Below are 24162 nucleotides of genomic sequence, written 5' to 3'. Positions count from 1 at the left end.
AATATACACAAATATAAAACAATATAATAAACGCAATATTTCACCGACAAAATCGCAATTTCCTTGTTTTCCACGGCTTCTAACTCTTCTAAGCGATAGCGACGTTACATGCTGACGTCATGATGTAATGACATTTTGTATGAAGCGTTTCGTCAGTATAGTGCGGGTGCCAGACTTTGACCATCATCTGTGACTTTTGTATTGCTTTAAGACAATGGGTCCCATACAGACATTTGATCCTCAAAACAAACCCGATCGACTGATATCATTCATAAAAAATTGTAGAATACCCTATTTTGACAAACCACACATACTATATGAAAGGTTAAATGAGTTTGCGATTGTTTCTCAGTCAAAGAAACGAATCATTACCACTACGGAAGTAACACAGCCTTGAATGAGGTAACTATGTCGTGGACACATGATTGTTTGAGTAGTTAACAAGCTCTTGGTTGTTTCTGCGTGGGAAATATAGTTTGTCAAACGACTGCCTCATTTCAAACATAGACAGAGAAAATCATACTATCTTTGTCTTACACAGTACACTAGTACTAGCACCCAAAAGAAAAGGATGGAATTTGGTTTGACCAACTATAAATTAATGGTAATTGTACGACCGATTAAACAAGCATAATTACTTAATTTATTTTTCATCACACTTGCTCGAAAAAGATTTTATTTCATGCAGGTGTACTGAAGGACAAAGGCCTATATTGTTTGCAAATTGCTCTTAATATTTTATATTTTGGTACACAGTGTAGAAATTAAATATAGAATATTTAATTGGCTTTCATTTAATACCCCACACATGTATGTGCAATGCATAGTTTGGGTGCAATATGCAATATTCACAACGAGGCGGGAGTCATTTTGATGACGTCATTCCGCTAAAGTAGATGGCCGGCGCCGCTGTCTCCCGGCAGTTTTGGAGACCCAATACCATGCATGCCTAATAACATACTAAACGTTGTTGGCGGTTTCCGGATCTGAACTATCTCTTCGACCGATTCCCATAAGGCATAGTACGATTTCAGCCAGTAAACTCTGAAAGTTGTCTCTTTACTTCTGGGACAGCCAGTAGATAAAGTAGTGTAGGTATGTACATATTTAGGCATTAAAAGACTTGTGGTCTTTTTATGAAACTCGCTTTTAGCTTTTTTCATAAGCCCACACTCGTATTTTAATGCCTCTAGCAGCTATTTAATGCATATAAACTACTACCTATAATATTTTGAACGCTTCCATTTAATATCTATTGCGTTATGCGTAAGCATGTGAGTACAAATCTTATCGTCATATGAGACCGTTTTAGATTAGCACTGCATTTTGCTTATTCATGGCGATAAACGTAGTGTTAGCCACGTTAAAGGTGTTAGAAATGCAACGAAAACATTTATCAAGTGAAAGTTGATTAAATTTCCAAAAAAACATTTATTGCCTAGTACCTAGATCTTGTGGATCTCTTGTCGTCTCTGAAGTCAACAGTGCACTTTTCTCAAAAGGCAATTTATTTCAATTTAACAAACTTTTCAGACACTTCCCACAACTCGCGGGCTACTTTTAAGTCTTGAGCACTTTTTGAAGGTATAGCTTCATGGCAGTCTTTAAAGTAGCGACCACTGATTGAAGCCACCTCTGGTGCCACGGCGAGGTGAACCGTCGTCTGGGCACCTTCCCAGCTATTTTTGAAGAAAAGCCTCAACAGGGGCAATAACTGGTTAAACACTGGTATGAAGGTTAAGATCTCAGTATCTACGACACCCGGATGCAAACAATTAACAGTTACTCCGGTTCCGTGCAGTTGCCGATCCAGCTCAACAGTCATCAATATGTTGCACAATTTAGATGCAGAATACACCTTACTCACATGTATCGTTTCATCTGTTTCTTTCTCACCATTAAGGTTATTGAAATCGATGATCCCCTTTTCATGCGCTATAGAAGAAACGTTGACTATACGACTAGGTGCTGATGATTTTAGTTTCGGCAGAAGCAAGTTAGTCAGTAAAAATGGTCCAAAATGGTTAGATTGCATTCCTAGTAACAGTCCATCTTCAGTCTTCTCGAGTTTTGAGCCGTATATGGCAGCGTTATTTATAAGAATATCGAGTCGTTCTTCTGTTTTGTTGATGTTGTCGGCGAATTCTCTGACTGATTTTAAAGATGCAAGGTCAAGGTGGCGGTAGTGCACATCAGGGTTGCCGGTGGCAGCAACAATCTGGTCTCTGGCAACGGTGGCGCGGCCCTCGTTCCTGCATGCCATGATCACCCGCGCCCCTCTCTCCGCGAGGTTCTTAGCCGTTTCAAATCCTATACCCGCATTTGCACCGGTCACTATAACCACTTTTCCCACCAAATGACGACTGCTTTTACAGATGCCGGTCGTAGTTTTGACATAAACCCATGTGACGAATATGAGGAAAAACAGTAAGAATAATAACTGAATTAAAAAACACATGGTGACTATGCCGTGTCTACCGTACGGAGTCGTGTATTACACTGAGATAACAATGGCTTGCCGATTATTTACCTACACAAGCAAGTTACACAAGCTATAGGTTTTTTATTAGCCCACAGGAAGTTCAACTCTACTGTCCAAAACGTTGTCTTATCACTTCGATAAAATCTATTTTTTAAATGTAAAAAACAAGATTTTCGGTTTATTGCACTATTGACAAGCAAATTGTCAGATCTGTCAGTACCCCAGTGTAAATTTCATTCGATAGCGTGACGAGATGTACGCGTTTGCGTTAAGTAGTAGTAGTAGTAATCACTTTATTGTACACAACACAGGTTTACTTTTAATGGAATTTTGAGTTTCCAAAACGTGCCGCTTGCCGCTATCTAATGAAATTTACACTAGGGGGGGGGGTTCAGAACTAGTCTGTGCGGAAAGAGAAGAATCGTAAAATGTAGTGGATTTTACTACAATTATAAGACTAGAATTGTCTATAGTTTCCGTGTACTTAAAGCCTTTCAAAATTTATAATTTTTTCGAACTTGAATTCGTAGGCTGTGAGTGCAGTGAGTATGATTGTTCCTAAGGTCAAACAAAGCTGATTTGGCCCGGTAGGCACGGGATCGTACCGTGCCTACTGCCTGCCCCCTAAAAAGGGAAGAGGGGAACGGGGGAACAGTCGGCTCCCCAGGTCTTTATACCTTTTCATACAAAAAACTGATTTTTGCACAATAAATGAAACTGCACTCACATAGCCTACAAATTTAAGTTGAAAAATATAAATTTTGAAAGGCTATATATCGGAAACTATTAGATTTACAGAGACGATTCTAGTATCATATTGTAGGAAATTTAATTAACTTAACAAACGCTCTGATAAGGTACTATTAAAAATAGTCGTTTAGGGTTACAATCGCCCAAATCTAAAAATGATACGAAATTTTCGCAGTTATTTCGATTTTTGACAAAGTTGCGTTCGGCGCTCGAGGTTTAAAACTTGGATTATTCATTGGGCCAACATTATAAACAAGTAAAAAATCAGAACTACCGGATGTGACGCAAACGCTAAATGTATAAAGTTACTCTATTAGTAATTTATTCCATTGCAACAAATAGCAAAGAGTTAAATTATACCTTTTTTTACATTCGTATTCTTATGTATCTAGGCAAATATAAATAAATAGATATTTGGAGATTTACCTACGTTGATTGGCCTAAACCCAAAGTAAGCAAGGCAGAGCTTATAAATATCTACATATATTCATACAAATAGAGAATATCCATAATTCACAACAAAATACCTTAAAGGAAGTCACTACCAACCTACCAAGAAGGCTAAAAAGTTATTCGCATAACACTTATACACTTTGCGACTATATTACTGACTGATGACTATATTTATTATTTATCTATGTCCTGTTGCTGACACATTGTAGAGGTAAAACAAGATTCATTATGCATATGCACCCTAGAACTAGATGCAATTGTAAAAATTGCAATTATTTTCTATAAAGCCGTATGATCGAAGTAGAATGAGACTATAGGTATATATTGAGGTTATTTGGCTAAGCCAAGTCATAAACAAAACAACAAACACCGTCCTTCAGTGTACAGTGCAGTTTGCGAAGTGCTCACATTGTCCTATCAGCAACTTTCATAATGCCCTCCCCAGTTTAGTCCAACCGGCGAAGATATTGACCGTAACAGTTTCATAAGCCTTCATAAACTTAGATTCAGTATTCAAGAAGCTCTATCGAAGTTTAATTAGCAATATTCCTTCCAGGAAAATTTTGTTTGTTTAAGTGAGCCTTTAAACCATGTATTTTAATGCGATTCAATTTGAGATTGAGAGAAGCTGTTATGAGTAAACTAAAAATTCAATTTTTAGACGCTTTTTTACTACTCATAGTTCTTTACGAACTCCTAACCATATTATCAGACCAGCTCGATTGTAAAAATTTATTGTATTGTCATCTGGATTACATAAATAGGTATTTATTTGTAAAATTTCATAATATGACTATTAGAAGTTGGGGAGACCAAGGAGAATTGAAACAAATTTTACTTCTTTGCTCAGAATAACTTTGTTGTAGGTATTAAAAGCTAGATTTGCGAAATCTGTTTCATCTGACAGCAAATTCCATAACTATTTGCAAGACGAAAATCAGCTTGCAAGATTTTATAAAGAACATGTCAAGGAAAAATCGTTAGATATTAATACGAGTAATTGTTATTTATTGACACTATACAATCAACACCTATATTTGTTCGTGTCTTGACACCCTTCCTTGGATTAGAAACACAATTATGTATACAAAGTGGATTTGCCAACAAACCAAAAATTTAAAACCTCATTGATTAAGGTAGGTTGATAAACAATGAAGCGTTGTAACATTCGGCCGAACGAACGTTGCTGTATGTAGTTGTCACTTGGCAAAGTTTCGGGCTCTAAGTATTACGACAGAAATACTCTGTATGCAAAATAAAAGTATTCCTGTGCATGGACTTCGTGCGTCACGGCTTTGCGCGTTTATCAGGGGAATCCTTACTTAAACAGGCAAATTAAAGTTAGCAAAAATTAGACAATTGTTTTCTAGTAAATTTTCTAGAAAAAAATGTTTTGTTTTTTGTTTAGCAGTTGATAATTAAACATAATTACCTATTTCTTACCAACAACCGCCTCAATCTCAATTAATGTTCAGTTAAGTTGGTTAAGTAGTTAAGTGTTAGTTAGGTACCTAATAATTATTAACAACATATCATAGGGAGAGTTCAGGAGATTTGCCTAGGTCACCTAGGTGAGAGAGTCCATATCCCATATTATTAAATAATACCTCTTCAGAAATGGGTGCCTTAACAATCTACTATTTTTTATGTAGGCACTTTTAATAAAATGGTTCAAGTTTACATAACATAATCATATGCGTTATAAATTATAATTAGAAATTTCAAATATTCCAAAAACACCGCATATCAGATAGTCACAATAGATATTTGATGTTGGCTTTAAATGCAAAAGAGCAAACAATGTAATAAGACACCACAAACAACGGACGGCGTTTAAACTCCATCTCCATCCCAAATCTGCCCAAAGCCTTGTACTCTTACCTAAGTATGTGGCTACATGTATACCTATATAGACTCGCTGACAACAAAATCCCTTCGTGAGCCCGTCGATGCGCTATCACGGCCGGGCCTTATTCGTCTAATTTAAAATATCCTAAAAGCCTTGAAATCATCATGTTCATACGACCTTATAGCCGCTGACGGCCGGTTGCGGCCGCCATCCAATTTACCTTTGAACAGCATTCGCAAAAGCTGATTCTATGGAAACCAGTGCAATGTTATACGTATTAATTTCGGAACAACAATAGTTTTTTGTGTAATTCGATAATAATACCTATTCATCATCATCTTCCTTGCGTTTTCCAGGCATTTTTGCCACGGCTCATGGGAGCCTGGGGTCCGCTTGGCAACTAATACCAGGAATTGGCGTGGACACTAGCACGAAAGCGACTGCCATCTGACCTTCCAACCCAGAGAGTAAACTGGGCCTTATTGGAATTAGTCCGGTTTCCTCACGATGTTTTCCTTCACCGAAAAGCGACTGGTAAATATGAAATGATATTTCGTACATAAGTTACGAAAAACTCATTGATATAATAATACCTACCTATTATTTAGTGAAATAATATTTATCTGCAAAATTGATATATAGGTAGCGTATACGATTATAGGCAGCCAAGTGAAATCAATATATTCACGGAGTCCCGATCTCACCGACATATGTTTCTAAAATAGGTACCAAACATCTTAATTTCTAATCATTTTAGCCTAATCTAATCCGTAATTGTTTCATTATAAGTAAGGATTTATGACTCATATCTTAAAATAAGTAGGAATCTTTAAAAAAATTCAGTGAACCTATTCTTTGCTATGCCGCTAAATTCTAGTTTCTGATATACATATGGACACGCAAAGGTGTATGTGAAATTCCCAACCCGCTTTGAAGTTTGAACCAGCGTGAGGATTATAGCCCAATTCCTCTCGTATACGAGAGAAGGCCTGTGCGTGAGTGTACGTGAGTGTCAGAATAGCGGGTGCACCTAAATGTACTTAACCTCTAATACGCCGCTTCCGTATTAGAAGCATATTGTCCAATGAGCCGCAAGGATTTGTCAGCGCCGTGGCTCCGGCCATGTCTCCGCGTCCGGTCCTCCGCCTTTTTACTTCCTAACAAACTTTGTTGCAAATCCTTTGTGTGCGCTGAAAAATATACTTTCAAACTTATGTGTAACTCCAAAAACCGGCGGAGCGTTTTGATTTTATTATGGAGCGATTTATCTGTCGGTTTTGGGGAGAGTTCTAATCTAACATATTGAAGTTTATAATATTTTCTTACAGGATTTATCCAAAACTTCCGTGAGACACAGACATATTACCCGCATATGACATGTGACCCGTTATTAATATATTTAATAGGATTTATCCAACTCATAATCTTCTCTTATAAATTATTAGATATTGAAGATATCGTATTTGTACATTGTATTGTATTGTACACACGTGGCAATTAGATTCGGAAAAATGTTAAGTGCAATTAACGAAATCTTATCCAATATGGAAACCTCCACTCTTGTCACTCCTTTCACTTTTAACAGCTAAAAGATCATAATTAATTAATTATATCCATAACAAATCCAGATTTACAGTACATATGGCCCTTTAAACTTTCGACATATGCACGAAAAGTGCCATTTGACATTTGAGAGCACTTTTCGTGCATATGTCGAAAGTTTAAACGGCCATATACTGTAAAACGTTGTACGATACACGTGCGAATAGGTAATTCGCAACTAGTGTCGATTTAAAACCCTCCCTGCGGTCGTGTTTTTTATCGCCACTCGTTTCGAATTTCCTCTTTTCCGCACTTGTATCGTAAATAACTATTTCGCGATTTCGACATTAGTCCCATAGTAAAAGTTGTTCAGTATGACCTATAAAGTCACTTTACGCAGAGTATGAACGGTGGTTAAAATTTCATCCTGTATAACACGACAATACGATTACTATGTGCTTTAAAGTTTTAAAAAACTCTCTTAAAATTACGGTGCCTTTTTTTCTGTTATGTAATGTTTGTAATAATAGATGCCAAACTAAACTAGTTCCTCATACAGGCCGACACATTTAGCGGTGGATCTGACGTGGCTTGACGATGGCGTGTTGTTATACCCGCACGCAATGTGCCATGATGAACTTTAAGTTAAGCTTCAAGTACCTACCAAAAGTTTGCACGCCTAGGCGAACGAATTGTACAAAATCTAAGTAGGGTAGGGTAGGAAACAGTGGCTCGGGAAAAAATAGCCGGATACAGTGGCTCACTCAACCTAATTCCAACATGATAGAGGCGTTATTTGGGCGACTGAGCCACTGTTCGAGCTGAGCCACTGTTTCCTACCCTACCCTACACTACATGCACTAGAATAGTCAAGTTAATCAAATTCGTATACTGCACCCCTAGTATAAATTTCATTCGATAGCGTAACGGTAACGTAACGTACGCGTTTGCGTTTGCGTGTAACTTGTATGGAATTTTGAGTTTCCAAAACGTCGCGCTTGGCGCGCTGTACGGCTATCAGTTTGGCACTGACATAAACGCCATCGAGAACGTAATTTACTTTCTATGCATCTCGCTCGTACTAATATGCGAGTACGAGCGAGATGCGTAGAAAGTAAAACTGATGGAAGCCGTACTGTTCAAAATAATAGCCATAGCCATACAAAATGAGACTTAACGCAAATGCATGCATACATGTGGAAAGAAAAGTAGTCAGCGATAAAATATTGTACCAAAAATAATTTTTTTGCCAAAATAGAATAAATTTAAAAGTGGAAAAATTACTGCCTTGGGTGAGACTTGAACTCACGGCCTCTGGATCGATACTCCAGCGCTCTGCCAACTGAGCCACCAGACCTCATCCATAGTCAGCAAATCTTCCCACTATACTGTTGGCAGAGCGCTGGAGTATCGATCCAGAGGCCGTGAGTTCAAGTCTCACCCAAGGCAGTAATTTTTCCACTTTTAAACTTATTTACTGTTTGATTGGCATCTGGCGATACACGACTATCATCTTGACTACGCCCCCTGATCCGATCTTTAGTGTTTATGTTAATTAAATACTACGAGACCCTGCCTATTTAACACAAATTTAAGTAATGTAAATGAGGCACTAATTATGTTTCCACATTTTACCTTCAAAATACCGGTAGGTAATTTATTTAGCAGCGTAAAAATACACTCCATGCTTCATAGGAACAAAATTAGCTGCCACATAATTTTACTGTCTACCGATACCGATTCTACCAAGCTCATACATATTCTTAATAGTTTTCCCATTTATATATAGTCGCCCATTAAGAGAGATTTATCGGTAACTTAAGATAAGAATAAAGGACGACGCACACTTTTTTTGCATAATTGCTCTAGAGTTGCAAGCAAAGTATATCCTAAAAAAAATATTCTGGGCGTTTGACCGCAGGACCAGGATAGTCAAAAAAAGCACGGCGCTTTTTACTCGAAAGTTTTATATTATTAGATAAACGTTATATCACATTATGTCAAATATCGCTGGAGAGACGAAGTGCAGAAAGACCTCAGCGAACTCGGCGCCGTCGACTGGACAGAAACGGCTTTGGACAGAGTAGCATGGCGGTCTTTGGTGTCGGAGGCCAAAATCCACTTCGGGTCGTCGCGCCACAGCAGTAAGTAAGTAAGTATGTCAAATATGTCTAATAATACAAATTAGATTGAGAACCTTCCTAAAAAATATATCAGTTTTATAATATTTTCAAAGACGTGGAATCCTATAAAGTAAATACTGGTAAATCCAAAGTTTGCAGACAGTCCAACCTCCAGAACCCCGGGGACAGGTCGAAAACGGACAAATTAAAATTTATTCGGAGAATAAGTAATAGATGGATCGTAGACGAAATTTAATAAAAAAACTCGTCGAGTGTGCCAAGTATTATTGTTAAGCTTAGTGATCGTTACCTAATAAAATTAAAGAATTTGAGAAGAGCTTATTCAAGAAAAACTTTTGTTTTGTTTGTGTTGACTTGATGTTTAAAGGTACGCTAGAATATTCTATAAGAAATGTTTTATAGTCGATGTATTTAAACGATTTTTTTACAAATAGGATCCACGATGCACTTGACTTCGCCAAGGATAGAAAGGAAACATCATCAGAAGCAAATTGATTCCGAGAGGGATCGCCCCTCAGTAATGAAAAAGACCACTTCGCACAGTACTTACGTCCCATACGTAAAAGTAGTATTTACGGCCGATTTAAGGGACAAATTTTGTTATATTTTCTGATATTTATGGTAACTTTTATGATCGTGCCTTTACACATACTATTAAAACAATCATGTCAAAAGTGCCTAAATTGAACTATAAACGAAAACAATAACCTACAAATCATATATCTATTATAGAGACATAATATACTGAAACATAATAATACATATTCTTAAAATTCTCTTAAAATAACAGAATTTTTCGCTCGCATAAATTTACGAATCTTTAGCTTACACTCCAGTATTTACTCAAATTGATTTTTAAATAAATACGCTTTAAAATCTTGTAAAATAGGTACGAACTAAAACATAAACGATGTCATATTCAGAAAGCGGGGTATTAAATAATTTACCGTGTTACCTTTTGTGTGACCGGATATAGAGGCCAAGGCACGCAAACGTGACAGAAATGGGTCAGGTTATTTTTCTACAAAAGCACACTACAACCAGGCTTCTGTTAGAGTAGGTATTTCATTTTGATGACAACAGTATTTTATTCTTAAAAGCAAAGGTTAGCGACGTCAAGGTTCAATATACACAAGTTATATATTACAAGGTATTCAATATACCTACGCGATATAATCCGTTTTCATAGTTTTATTTCAAGAGTAACTATCGCGGTAACCGAAGACAATATTAGGTTAAGGTTATAGTAATAAATAACACTACAACCTATGTTTTAAACAAGTAATAAGTAAAGTTTAGGCATGCCTTGCCCCTCGCATTATGAAATTAAAGAGGTTATTCGTAAATCATTTTTACTTTAAAGATAAATAACTATACTTACTTGAGTGACTTATTTCTCGATATAAACTGAAGGCGACTTACTGATGAGTACTTTTATATACAAGGTGTTCACGAGGAAACCGAAAGATTTTAACCACGCTTTTCTGAGGCCAAAAGAAGGAAAAAATGTAATAAGTTTAGGTCTAATTCGCAAAAAAAAATGTTTTTTTGTGGTTATTTTTTTCGATTTTTCAGATGTATTTGTACATAAAAAGTAAATATTATTGGTAAACTTGTCACTTAAAATGGACTTTTACTTTTTTTTCGTAAAACGTAGTTTTTACAAAGTGTTACTTGTCACTTTTTGACATATATCAATAAGGTTACTTAGACTACGTCCCACAGTGGCAACATATATCGGCATCAAAAATGCGTTTTGCACTTGTAACAATAAAAACTTGTTTTTTTTTTTAAATTGGTAATAACTCTGAAACTAGGCAAATTACAGAAAAGTTTATAGGACATTTTAGTCTTTAAATATGATCAGGAATACGCTGTTAAAATTATTCGGTTTCCTCATGTTACACCGTGTATATCTCACTCTTAGCATGTACATTGATAGACAGTATAGGTAAGGCACAGATACTATACGAGATATACATAATTAAATTAAATTATGAGTTTTCTAATCTAGAATTTGAATTCGTATATCTGGATAGAAGCTAAAAAAAGTGTAAGAAAAATTAGCCAAAAATCGTTATATCGGACGCGTCACATCACAACTACATAGTATGACCCTATGACGCGTCCGTCAATCTGCCACCGCAATAGGCAGGCATCGGGTATGTACATCCGACAGCACTACATGATTTTGCGATAAAACTCGCTGCGAAATTCCTGCGAGTACCATACTCTCACTTTCCCAACCGCGTATCTCTCGCCAGCGTGATAACCAAAAATGAACCTTAAAGTTAAGCAATAATGCTATAAATCGTTAATTTGTTTGGGAGAGTTAGGAAAGGCTCGAACAACAGTCAAAATGCCTGCTGACAGCCTCCACAAATCCGGATCACTTGCTATTTTCTCCGCAAGTCGTAAAGACGCAAGTGAGCTAAACCCTGAACGGTCCTGGTACGTTTTGGTTGCAAAGTAGGTTCGGTTGTCAGAAGTGAGCTTTGTTAAGTGAATATAACATGGTATGTTCGAAGTAACATACTGGCAATTACATTTAAGATTTATTTATCAGATTTATTTATCTATAAACTACTTTGGTCTTTTTCCTTAATTTTCATACTTACAAGTATTTAGTTTTTTTTTTATTACAAAAAGGCAAGCATTTGACCGCAATCTTACCTGATGGTAAGTGCCGATGCAGTCTCGGGTGGATCATGCTTACCTAAAAGATATCTATTCACTCTCGATTTAAAAAGATCCAAGTTATAGTGGACTGGGAATAGATTTGCAGGAAGTGAATTCCACTCCTTAGCCGTTCGCATGATAAAGTTCAGTTAAAGATCAGTTTATAATAATAATAATATAAAAAAAAAGCTGGATGCATAGCGCTTAGTATGAGATCAGCCTGTGGCAGAGAAACGACGTAAGGGTGAAACGAAAGTCCGCGTCTAATAGTCCCACGGTGGCAGAATGGAGATGGGGGGATTAGATTATGTAATCCCATCGCACACTCCCCGAAATATATCCTGCACAATACCGATAAACAAGCTACCTTTCTACGGTGTTAAAGGCTCTGCAGTCTAGCCTCTACCAAATCCGCATCTCCAATAAGCTTCCTAGCGCGTTTGTCTATGGAATCTAAGGCGGCTAACTGATATTTGGCGGATCCATCCCAAAGGTGGCTGCAGTACTCCATACACGACCGGACTTGAGCTACGTAAAGCTGAAGAAGCTGCCCCGGTGTGAATACCACTTGACCTTAGAGAGGACGCCCAATCGTCTAGCTGCAGATTTGGCCAGATTCAATATACGCCCCAAAGCTCAGGTTAGACGAGATACACATGCCAAGTAGCTAAAGATGATTGGATATCGGTACGGATACATCCCGGAAAGTCGGAGTCAGGCCGAAAGGACTCCGTTTCGCAGAGAACAGACAGAACAGTTACCTCTGCAGAATACTTACTCAACATTTGGTCGGTATGTCGGGCAACAATCTTACCTAATAGGTACTAGGTCTTTTCTACTTTTATGTTATAATTAGAGAGCGGATTTGAAGTAGCGATCTCAATATTAATAATGGATATGACTATTACTTTTTTATTAACTTTTTATTTATTATCATCATAATAATAAATTATACCAGTCATATCCATATTAATATTGAGATCGCTACTTCAAATCCGCTCTCTAGTTATAATTAAAAGTCATTAGTGATGTAAGGCATCTATGACTTAAACTTATTTTAGTAAAGAATTTAACGAGTCACATAATTGCCAGAGTTTACCCTATTGATAAGGATCGACCTAGTTTTCGTCTTCTACATAAACTCATAATTGATGGTATTATTGCTTCAATTATTTTAATAAAAAAATGGTCATCGAATCAAATTGCTCTTAATGATATTATTTACTCAAATATAGTGCCTATCATCACTTACGGGCGGGACACTCGCAGTCCTACCTTACTTATTATTCGATAAAATTTCAATAATGTTCAATCGGAATAGAGTTTAATTTGTTTTATTTGGTACAATTTTCATCTAAACCAAAATCAAGTCAACTTCCTACATTATAGGTTCAAATTGATTGTTCGATTGATTGAGTGGTTTTCAAGGAATTTAGCAAATTACATGATAAATTATGTGAAACGCCATTGCTTATCGTGTTAAAATTAAAAGTGGGTTAAAAACTATAAGGCAAATTATACAGTCCGATTATGCAGGCTGTAGTTTAAAGAGGAAGATTATTTTGGAAAGAGTAAATACACGAGTGAAATACAGTTATAATGTAATAGGCATCTATATATAATTATAATTAAGAGCTTGGCTTGGCCACGCATGCTGTATCCGTGGTCCCGACTCACGTCCACATCACGACTGCGGCCATCTCCTACGGCTAACTAACTTTATCTAAAATCTATGGCCTTATTAGCAAACAGAATTTAATGTAAGTACCTACATGACCTCGAAATTTAAAACTTATTTGAACTTTCAGATGCTGAACCACGAGCAAAGTTTTTAAAGAGACCTGGTGGAGTATTTATATTTTAATTTACCAAACTGAAACAGGAAACACCACGTACCAGGGCACCTACAGCGAACCACGTTCGACGTGTTGCCTCCCCTATCACACTTACGTACGAATTTACAAGTGCGACAGAAGCAACACGTCGAACGTGGTTCGCGGTTCCACAGAAATTAAAGATCAGAAGATTTAGTTATGTATAAAGAAAAGAAAAAATCACATTGCATTAAAAAAAATTTTTATTGAAGATAACAAATATATGTATATTTAAACTAATAAATGTAATATTTTGATTAGTACGATAGTTAGTGTCGTAGTAGTGTACATGTATTTATAAAATATCATTTACGTAGGCATCATGTCTAGGTACCTAGTGTAGTGGGAACCATGACCTTGTACTTAATCTGACCTTAAATACATACCTAACTGGCAGTTCTTACATAATAAGACTAAGTGCCAGTTGCACCATCCGCACTTGACAGATTGGTCAACGTCTGCGGTTTACTATGAAACTTTCCATACAACAAAATTTTGCGAACTCTTTAACGATGAGATATTTTTTGTAACCCGTGCGAAGGTCGCTAGTAATAACTAATAAAATATCATTATATTAAATGTAATTATACTTATCACAACTAAATTCCAAGGGCGCACGGGAAATATATTACGTCAATGTGTATTTATTGCATACTAAATAATAAATTATACGAAAACGATATTCGTGTATTCAGTTTCACTTTATTCCTATTGATTTTCTATTTATTGTCATGATAATTATAGTCTTAATAGCTGTACTCTTTGAACAACATAGTTCATGTATTAATAACTATAACTCGCAAAATTAATTGAATCAGTCTGTCTCAGAATATTGGACTAATCTTGCGGAATGTGTCCAAAGTTTCTTCGCAATATCTAGATCCTGTGAAATCTTAGACGGTCGTTTGAGTTGGCAGTTACTGAAATAGCGGCCGCTGACCCCGCTCACCTCGGGCGACACCGCCAGGTGGATGACGGTTTGCGACGCTTCCACCGGACTCTGGAACATAAACCCTATTCCCTTCTCGACCAAAGTACGCACTATCGCAATCGGTATATTCCGAAATATATTTGTCGCCGCGATACCCGGATGCACGGCGTTCACGGTCACTTCGGTGCCTCGCAATCTCTCACTCAACTCCAGCGTCATCAAATTAATGTACAATTTACTATTCGCATACACTAGGTAATCACTCCAGTATTTTTCCATGTTAAGGTTATCGAAATCCATTAAGCCGTACTTGTGAATAATGGAGGATAGGTTTATGATTCTACTCGGTGCTGAAGCTTTCAGCTTCGGTAGTAACAGGCAGGTCAGGAGAAAAGGCCCAAAGTAATTGACTTGCATGCCGACGTGGAGACCGTCTTCGGTCTTGTAGTTGCCGAGTCCCCCGGCGCCCGCATTGTTAATCAGGACGTCGACACGTTTCTCCGTCTTCTGTATGTGCTCACTGAATTCCTTTATCGAGCGGAAGGATGACAAATCTAATGGTACGTAGTGCACGTCGGAATTCCCGGAGAATTTGATGATTTCCTCCTTGGCATCCGCCGCACGGCGAGCGCTGCGACATGCGAGGATCACTCGCGCTCCTCTCTCTGCCAAGTTTTTCGCCGTCTCTAATCCTATACCGCTGTTCCCACCTGTCACAATCACTACCTTGCCGACCATGTGAGCGCTCGACCGACAAAGTGCACACGTTAATTTCTGATATATTTTAATAGTGAACACTAGAAACGCGATAGTGCCTATTATTAACAAGTACATTTTAAAACGGCACACAGTGCACGCACACGCGTCGTCTCACTTTAAAGCAAGCGGAGCAGACTACGTTATTAAGAAAATTAAATAAAGAGGTCAAGATAGTGCACAACGAACACGATAAACTAGTGCTCTTATCTGCTCATGCTTGAACGAACGTGTGCTGCGATAAAGAAACCAATCTGATAGACTTGAGGTAGGTGGAAATAAATCGTTTGATCACATCGCGATAGCGTTAATATTTTCGTTCGATGAGGACGAAAATTAAAAAGGGGATCTCAATTAAGCATAGATTTGCGTGATTTATTCGAATGGTGCCGGATGTATTGGGTGGCGTGATATCGCGGCATCGATGGTAGGATGGCGGACGTCCGCCGCGCTCGTATCACGATGTTTTCCGGTATTGGGAAAACTTTAACCGACAATTCGCATCGATGGAATGGTGCTGCAATTACTTGTATTGCACATAAACGTTACAGATGTTTATCGGCTTACTCTGATAATTTTGGCGACATGAGTTTTCTGTACGTATGAAAATTATAAAGCAATGTCTGTGGCAGAGCGTTTGTTTAATCGATTTCAATACACTGGTGCGTTACTGGATTGGTTTTATAGTGATTCTTAGCGATGGTTTTAATAGGTAAATAATACCTTTATATACTGACATACAAGCCATTGCCACGAAGCAAATCTTCCAACTAACCGTATGCAAACAACAATATTTACGGAAGCTCCATTTTGGCAGAAATCCTGACATTTCCATACGCACAGTCATTTTGTCGGGGGGACAAAAAAAGGCAGATTCAAGAGAATATGCTAATCTTGTTAATTAGTGGCGTCTGCCGTCCTTCCGGTTCCTGTGTGGAGAAAAATGCGCTGGCTGCGCTTGAGTTATGGCTTTCATTAATAACGTCCGCACTTCCGCCTAACCGCCTATTTGCAGCCCCTAGCTACTGGCCGCCCACTTGAAAGCAGCTTAGCCGCCAATTGTTTTCTAACACCATTTTACCATTTTTTGCCCGTTTAGTTTAGTGACAGTGACTGCTTACGAATCTGGTGGTATTGGTGGTCTTATGTTCAAATTCCGGTGTTGGAAAAAATATCTGCAACAATAAAGAAACAGAGAACGAAACACAACGAAACAGAGACATAAGTCGAATAAGCATCGCACAATAAGGGTTCGTTTGGACCATTCTGTTACTTGACCTTAAAAAAACTGAATTTTCAAACGTCAACTTTTGACTGCAACCACAATCACCGCAGTGTACGTAGGGTAAACTCGCATTACTTGGTGATACGCCTAATTCGGTGATACAAGTTTTGAAGCATGACACACAGGAAAGCTAGTGAATAAGGGCCTTTTAAATGGGACCTCACGGCTAAAGCTTTGCTTTGCCGCCAAATAATGCGAGTTTACCCTACGTACAGGTTCAGAGCCGTACACGTACAGCGTGTATCGCATTTTGCATTCGATGTGAAATTCGAAGAACAAAATTATCTAAGCGGGATTTACATACATAACGAAATTAGTGTCATCCATGTTGAAATCAGTTTCACGAAAGTAGTTTCGATAAATGCGAAAGTAATTTCGTGAAATAATTAGTGTCGTGATTGTCGTGAAATCAACAGTATCGCAGTGACCGTGGCCCCATCAGCATAAAAGCTACACGTCCGCACGGCGCAGGCACTTTCGCGACACTAATTTTCACGTTGTATTTACACTACGAAATTAGTTACATGACACTAATTTCGCCAAAAAATCGCGCAGGACACGAGATTGATTTGCTTTCATGAAATTAATGTATTGCATTAGGAAAATCACGTAATTAATTTCACGCCACTAATTTCGTAATGTAAATCCCGCTTCGACTTCACACAACTACTTATTAATACAATAAATTAATCATTGATTACAGCATGAATTGAATATGATGTCATATGTCACTATCAGTCATTTATTGAGTAGCTAGAGCGAGTGACACTCACTTATGTTTTTTTTTTCGCTTTATTACAATTTAGATTTTAATCCACACCACTTAAAACTCAGTTAAAAGCTTTTAAAACTCGATCGTAATTTATTCAATAAGTAACACCTGCTCGGCTTAGGACTACTGACTTATACCAATTTACCAATAAACATTACATGCTCAAACGGTGTTGCTATACCTAATGTACTATATGTATCGTTCTACTATCAATTTGCTAAGAACAATGGATAGGGGTCGACCATTAACTGAGAAAGAGCCGTACACTATAGGGCCGTAGTTAGCAAATTGCTATTGCCTCCTTTAGATGTGCACTTATGAAAACCATTATAACAATCAAAAGGAAGTGGCTTAACTATAATATATCGTTTCTCACTTTAATAGTCACTTCACGATATAATACCTGAATCGGCGACGGAAAATCAAGTTAATTAATTATCTATTATCCAATTTATACATTTTGTCAACTTATCGAATATCCATTTTTAGGCTTAGAAAGAAGTAGAACTCATTAAACTCGCGTTTTGTACACATAATTAATTTCATTAACGGGTATAACCTAGCTGAAACGTCGGAAAAAAGGTAAAATAATGAAATTTAATCGCGTTAGACCCGTTAATGACATTAATTAGAAAAAACTCCACAGAAGAGGGATTAAATCAGTCACAAGGGTGTCGTGTTTCGGGGTTCCAGGGCAAACTGCCGAATCCGACACAAGAGCAGCCGATTCAACGGAGTTAGGTACGGCGTTCTGTCGCATAAATAGTGTTTAGTTTTAATTTTATAAAATGTATATGTGTGTTAGTCCATAAGGTATTCGTAATATGGGCCTTGTTGCCTGAATCAAATTTTAAATAAATAAATAATCATGCTACTTTATATTTACTTTATACTTTAATTAAACAAAGCGATCTAATTACAAAGTACGGCAACTGCCAATTACGCTGGTACGCAAAAACATACTAGCAAAAATTTATTACATGGAGATGGTAGAGACGCGGCCTTAGCAATAAAGTCGTGCAGATCATTTTTGTCACTTAATGTTACACTTTGACAACATTTATTAAGTGTTACTAGTATATTTATACTAGTAGGAAATTTTAGCTTGCGTGTGAATCATTATAGATCATTGATTAAGTATTAAATTACTTACCAACATACTTAAATATATTTTAGAGAATCAAAGTATACTTAGTGCCTAGCCTATCGATAAATTTATACACCTATTAGCGATAACATGACCATCTTAAACCTTTTTCTAGTAAAGTTTAATCATTATACCTGTTTATGTTAACAAAATTATCAAACTATGTACACCTGCACAGATTATCTAATCACGCACAGTTGTGCTTTATATAATATCAATCATGCCTGCTTTGTCCGAGGCCTTGATTAATATATTAAATATTCATAAGTAAACTATTCGCCCCGGTATGATTGCGATAATAGTTGTAGATAATCCGTCCTAGTAATATTGTCATGAGTACCTGTGCCATACGATTATAATGTTATAGCAACACAATTGCTATTTAATAAAAACAGGCACTAAACTTTTGAAGATTAAAAAGGATCGCTTATTTATTTATTATTGTTTTGAACATTTATATTCTAACTAGAAATATGCAATGGCTTACATAATAGTATTATACTGAATAGCAAAATCGTTAATATAATAGGTACCTTATAGTTTCAGAGTAAAATAATATAACTGAAACTGTCGAATGGCATTTGCACAAAGTGTGGTAATGTCAAATTTCTATGAGAATATTATGTCGTTTATAATGACACTCCTTCAGTTCGTTCTGTTCAAGTCGGTGCTAAGTTAGCTTGGACGGGCTCTTCTACAGATAGACCAGTAGAACACAGATCATTTAAAGTTAGCTTAGACGGGCTCTTCTACAGATAGACCAGTAGACAACAGATCATTTAAAGTTAGCTTAGACGGGCTCTTCTACAGGTAGACCACAGATCATTTAAATTTAGCTTAGACGGGCTCTGCTACAGATAGACCAGTAGACCACAGATCATTTAAAGTTAGCTTAGACGGGCTCTTCTACAGATAGACCACAGTAGACCACAGGTCATTTCAAGTGTCTGTGAAACAGACGGACATGAAACAACAGCTATGAAACCCTAAAAATTATACAAAATGGATAATTATATTTTTAGCTACCTAGTATTGTATACAATTAACTGTAACCACATATGCTAGAATAGTTAAGTATTTCCACCTTAAAGCGATCAGCCTGATTGTTCATTCTGACGCAGTGATTGGGGATTTGGGTTCATTCAGATCGCTCTCTTGGGACTTCGGCCTTCGCGAATTAGCAAGAACTATTTTATTCCATCATGGTGGCAAACAAGCATGACCTCATGATGGTGCAGGTCTGATGGTAGCAATGTACACGGACCTTCTTCATTTTACTGTGCTTTTTTAATTAATTAGTATTCCTACTATGATATTTTCACTTAACTACGCGTTGGATTGTAATGAAACTTTGCACATACAATGACACTTATGTAATACTGATATACACAGCGAATTTAAGTTTTTCTACTTAACTTGTTTTTGCTCTATTTCGTTTGTTTTTTAAACTGGAGCTATATAATCTAATTACAGACCTAGATATACCTCATATTTATTTATTTATTTATATTATTTATTTATTTGTACTGCAGACTTTACGACGTCTCCCCACCCCTACCATTTTCACGCTTGTCATCTCATATAATTATTTGTGTTCAGGACATCAAACTGAATGCATTGGTACCATATGACAATATGAATGTAAGCTAAAACTTGATTTGCCAACCTACTATTAGGTAAGTATGTAGTAGAATTTTATTCATTCTTATGAGGACAACAGACCGAACCAAAATGAGAAACTACACAAGCAGGCCATTGGCCTGCATTTGCATAGGAAATTATAGACAAGGTGGCCACGAGGAACCCAAGAGATTTTAACCACGCATTTCCGAGGTCAAAATATTAAAAGCAAAAAAATATGTTTTACGAGTTTAGGTCAATTTCACGAAAAAAAAAGTTGTTTTTTTCCGATTTTTTGTATGTATTTGTACATAAAATGTAAATGCTATTTGTAAAACTGTCAGTCAAAAAGAATTTTAGGTACAATTTTTTTTGTAAGGTTTTGCAAAGTGTATTAACTTGTCACTTTTTGACATCATAGGATATTTGGACTAGGTCCCAATAGTGGTGTAACATCGCCATCAAAAAGTCGTTTTGCACTAAGTAACAATAAAAAGATGTTTTTTTTTTACGGGACTTCGTTGGGATAGTGCTTAATTTAGCCCTTGCATTCCGGTAAACTTTACGATCGAGATAGAAAAACCCTGTTGTGTGTGCTTTTCAGAATAAATCATTTTTCTTTTGTTTTTATTTGGATCTAATAACTGCAAATGAACGAATAATAAAATGAGGGCCGGTGCGCTGAACAGCTTCAGTACCTACAGTCTGTGTATTTTTAACTTAAATATAATACAGGTTTTTAAAGGGTCGGCAACGCGCATGTAATATCTCTGGTTTTGCAGGAGTCCATAGGCTACGGTGACTGCTTACCATCAGGCGGGTCGTATGCTTGTTTGCCACCCGTCGGTGGTATAAAAAAAATACAGGATAAAAATCGCCAAATTAGTCGTTCTCCAAATACAGGAAGGAAATAGGGAAAACGATAATATTACATAGGGATGGGATTTCTTGCAAGATATGTATTTTACGTTTTTGTTAATACAAAATTACAATTTATTACAGTCAGGCAATGAAAAACCTACTAATCTTTCAGTTTCTTCCCATAACCTTTTAGTTAACAACGGGTCTTGTGACACCTTGGAAGATTTCGCTTTACGACAATTGCTGAAGTACTGACCACTCACGGTTTCTAACTCAGGGGTCACCGCCAAATGCAAAGTCGTTTGAGATGCTTCCTTGGCATTCTGATACATAAACCCTACACTTTTTTCCATCACTCTTCTTACGGCATCACTAGGTATATTTTTTAAAATAGTACTTGAAGAGACCCCCGGATGCAAAGCGTTCACTGTTACACCAGTATCTGTTAATCTACGACTTAATTCTACAGTCATCATTATTAAATATAGTTTACTGTTCGCGTAAGTCAATATGTCGCTCCAATATCGCTCCATGTTGAGATTGTCAAAATCCACCACAGCATAGTTGTGTTTGATAGATGACACGTTTATAATCCGGCTGGGCGATGAAGATTTCAAGAGTGGCAACAGAAGGCAGGTCAAGAGAAAAGGTCCGAAGTAGTTGACCTGCATGCCGACTTGCAGTCCGTCTTTAGTGACGTGATTGCCAAGGCCGAATGCGCTGGCATTGTTGATAAGTATGTCGAGGCGTTCCTCTGTTTTCGTAATGATATGGCTGAACTGTCTTACGGATTGTAAGGAGGATAAGTCTAGGAGTCGGCTACAGACGTTTGTGTTTCCGGTGGTTTGTATGATTTCTTCGACGGCAGCAGCTCCACGGCGAGTACTGTTGCTTGTGATGATGACCCTGGCACCTCGCTGGGCCAGACCTCGCGCTGTCTCCAATCCAGTGCCACTCGTACCTCCAGTCAATATCACAACTTGGCCGTCCAAACGCGCACTGGATTGACACACGCCGCATGTAAGTCTTTGGAACACTTTTACACTAACAACCGTCAGAGTTGTTATGGCTAATATCGTCCAAATCATTGCAGAAATTTAATCACATTTGCTTACGTTAAACTACTCTGGATCTAGCCACTGATGATCCCGAAATACGGAAACTAACTAATTGTTTCCACTATTTGTGTCGTCTTGACTAAAATAATGTCACTGTGTTGTATTTTGGTCGTTCCTAAACTAAACTCGCTGCTCAATCGTGGGTACGTGCCGACGCTGTTGGCAGTGACAAGGTTACATAACGAATGCCATTCAATTATTATTGGGACTGATGTATTGAAACTCATAATAATAGTGCGAAAAAAACGATGTACCTACTGGTATTTTATCATCAACAAACTCTTAAATTAGCGATATAGAAAACTGGTAAGGAAGTCGTAGCTATAGGTCAAACATATCTAAAAGAATGATCAATCACCAAATACCTATCACAAGGTAAATTATGTTATTTTTACCTACACGGGCAGAAATAAAATAATCAAACTTCTTTCATCTCCGTATTTACCCGAACTTTATGATTACCTACTAGAATCAATTTGCTGCCGTAGAATCAGATAACTATAGTCCTTAAGTACAACTATGGTCCAGTTTTTAACGTTGATTCTTAACGAGCCTTAATGATTTGTACTCGTTACATTTATTTTGGAGCTTAGATACAATAATGCTCTTTCCATATTATATGTATACTCAACATACTTAATTTGAAAAATACTGATACATATTTAACTGGAACTTGAATTTGGACCAATAGTTGTAAGTTGTGTTGTGGACTAAAGTTATCTGATTTTACGGCACTAAGCGAGCAACTCGTGAACGCGAAGCGAAGCGGCGCGGCGCGGCGGGTATACGGCGCGGCGGGTATACGGCGTTCGCGTTCGCAATGAGATTGCCCACGTAGGACACTTCTATAGGTATCAAAGGATTGATTCACCTCGCGCCGCATCGCTTCTCTTCGCGTTCGCGTGTTGTTCGCCTACGTAGGATAGTATGAATTTCCTTAAATTATTTTTACGCCTCACACCCTAATCTGTTAAACAAAAGTCTTCGTTTCTTTTGTTCAGCGGTTACCAATGCTACCGCTACTGACTGAACGGGAACAAATTCGTTTAGAAAGAAATTTTACCGTCCTATTTATATGGTTAAAATTTATGTAACAGCTCATTCTGAGCCCACACACAGGCAATCGATCGTCCTTCATTACCCAAACTCGTTATCTCAGAATGAGCTGTTACATTTTGAACCTTAATACTATCACGATAGTAGCTTTTTAACGACATGGTTGCTTTGGCACGCGCTCGGCAGGCGACTAAGGCGCCTCTCCATAAAAGAAACAAAGGCTTTTACAGTACATATGGTGCTACTTTTTCGCACTAGTGCGGGAATTAGCACTTTTCGTGCATATGTCGAAAGTTTAAAGGGCCATATGTACTGTAAAACGTTGTACGATACACGTGCGAAAAGGTAATTCGCAACTCGTGTCGATTTAAAACACTCCCTGCGGTCGTGTTTTTTATCGCCACTCGTTTCGAATTTCCTCTTTTCCGCACTTGTATCGTAAATAACTATTGTTTAACGGATTAGGGTCTGAGGCCTTAAAATCATTTGAGAAAATTCATACTATACACTGCGTAAGAATTTAGTGAGTCGCGATAGATGTAAATTATAGCAGACATTACGAAGTAGTGCCTTTCACTTAGAATTTTATTTTGAAAAAATATATAGGAGGGTACGTACCTACATGTCACCTTATAAGCACATTACACGTATGAAATGTACATATATATTATATTTAACAAGCAAACATGTTTGAAAATTAAAGTTAATCATGTATAGAATATCAACGTTTTATCATATTACGAGTACAATTTATACGCTTTTAGGTCTATGTACTTATCTGAACTGTCTTCTCATTATTTTAGATACCAGTCGCCCAGATGGTCGATCAGTAAAAAATACATG

At 37.3% G+C, this 24162-nt stretch overlaps 3 protein-coding genes and 1 long non-coding RNA gene across 4 annotated transcripts in view; 1 reads left to right on the top strand and 3 right to left on the bottom strand.

Moving 5' to 3' along the window:
• Positions 1 to 24162, top strand: part of LOC134743807 (uncharacterized) — a 576396-nt gene that overhangs the window by 244002 nt on the left and 308232 nt on the right. The gene's annotated exons all lie outside the window — the stretch shown is intronic.
• LOC134743360 (retinol dehydrogenase 11-like) lies at positions 1441 to 13599 on the bottom strand. Its single transcript, XM_063676751.1, has 2 exons — positions 13577 to 13599; positions 1441 to 2474 (listed from the first exon to the last, which is right to left on the bottom strand). Exons 1-2 carry the CDS (start codon positions 13597 to 13599, stop codon positions 1508 to 1510), a joined length of 990 nt encoding a protein of 329 aa, XP_063532821.1. The 3' UTR covers positions 1441 to 1507.
• LOC134743692 (retinol dehydrogenase 13-like) lies at positions 14077 to 15726 on the bottom strand. Its single transcript, XM_063677295.1, has one exon. It carries the CDS (start codon positions 15536 to 15538, stop codon positions 14588 to 14590), a length of 951 nt encoding a protein of 316 aa, XP_063533365.1. The 5' UTR covers positions 15539 to 15726; the 3' UTR covers positions 14077 to 14587.
• Positions 18499 to 22426, bottom strand: LOC134743691 (retinol dehydrogenase 11-like). Its single transcript, XM_063677294.1, has one exon. It carries the CDS (start codon positions 22231 to 22233, stop codon positions 21271 to 21273), a length of 963 nt encoding a protein of 320 aa, XP_063533364.1. The 5' UTR covers positions 22234 to 22426; the 3' UTR covers positions 18499 to 21270.

Source organism: Cydia strobilella, chromosome 8 (genome assembly GCF_947568885.1).
Source record: "Cydia strobilella chromosome 8, ilCydStro3.1, whole genome shotgun sequence".
In the NCBI taxonomy this organism is placed as follows: Eukaryota; Metazoa; Arthropoda; class Insecta; order Lepidoptera; family Tortricidae; genus Cydia; species Cydia strobilella.
Note: the sequence above shows the minus strand (reverse complement) of the source record. Positions and strands in the feature narration are given on the sequence as shown.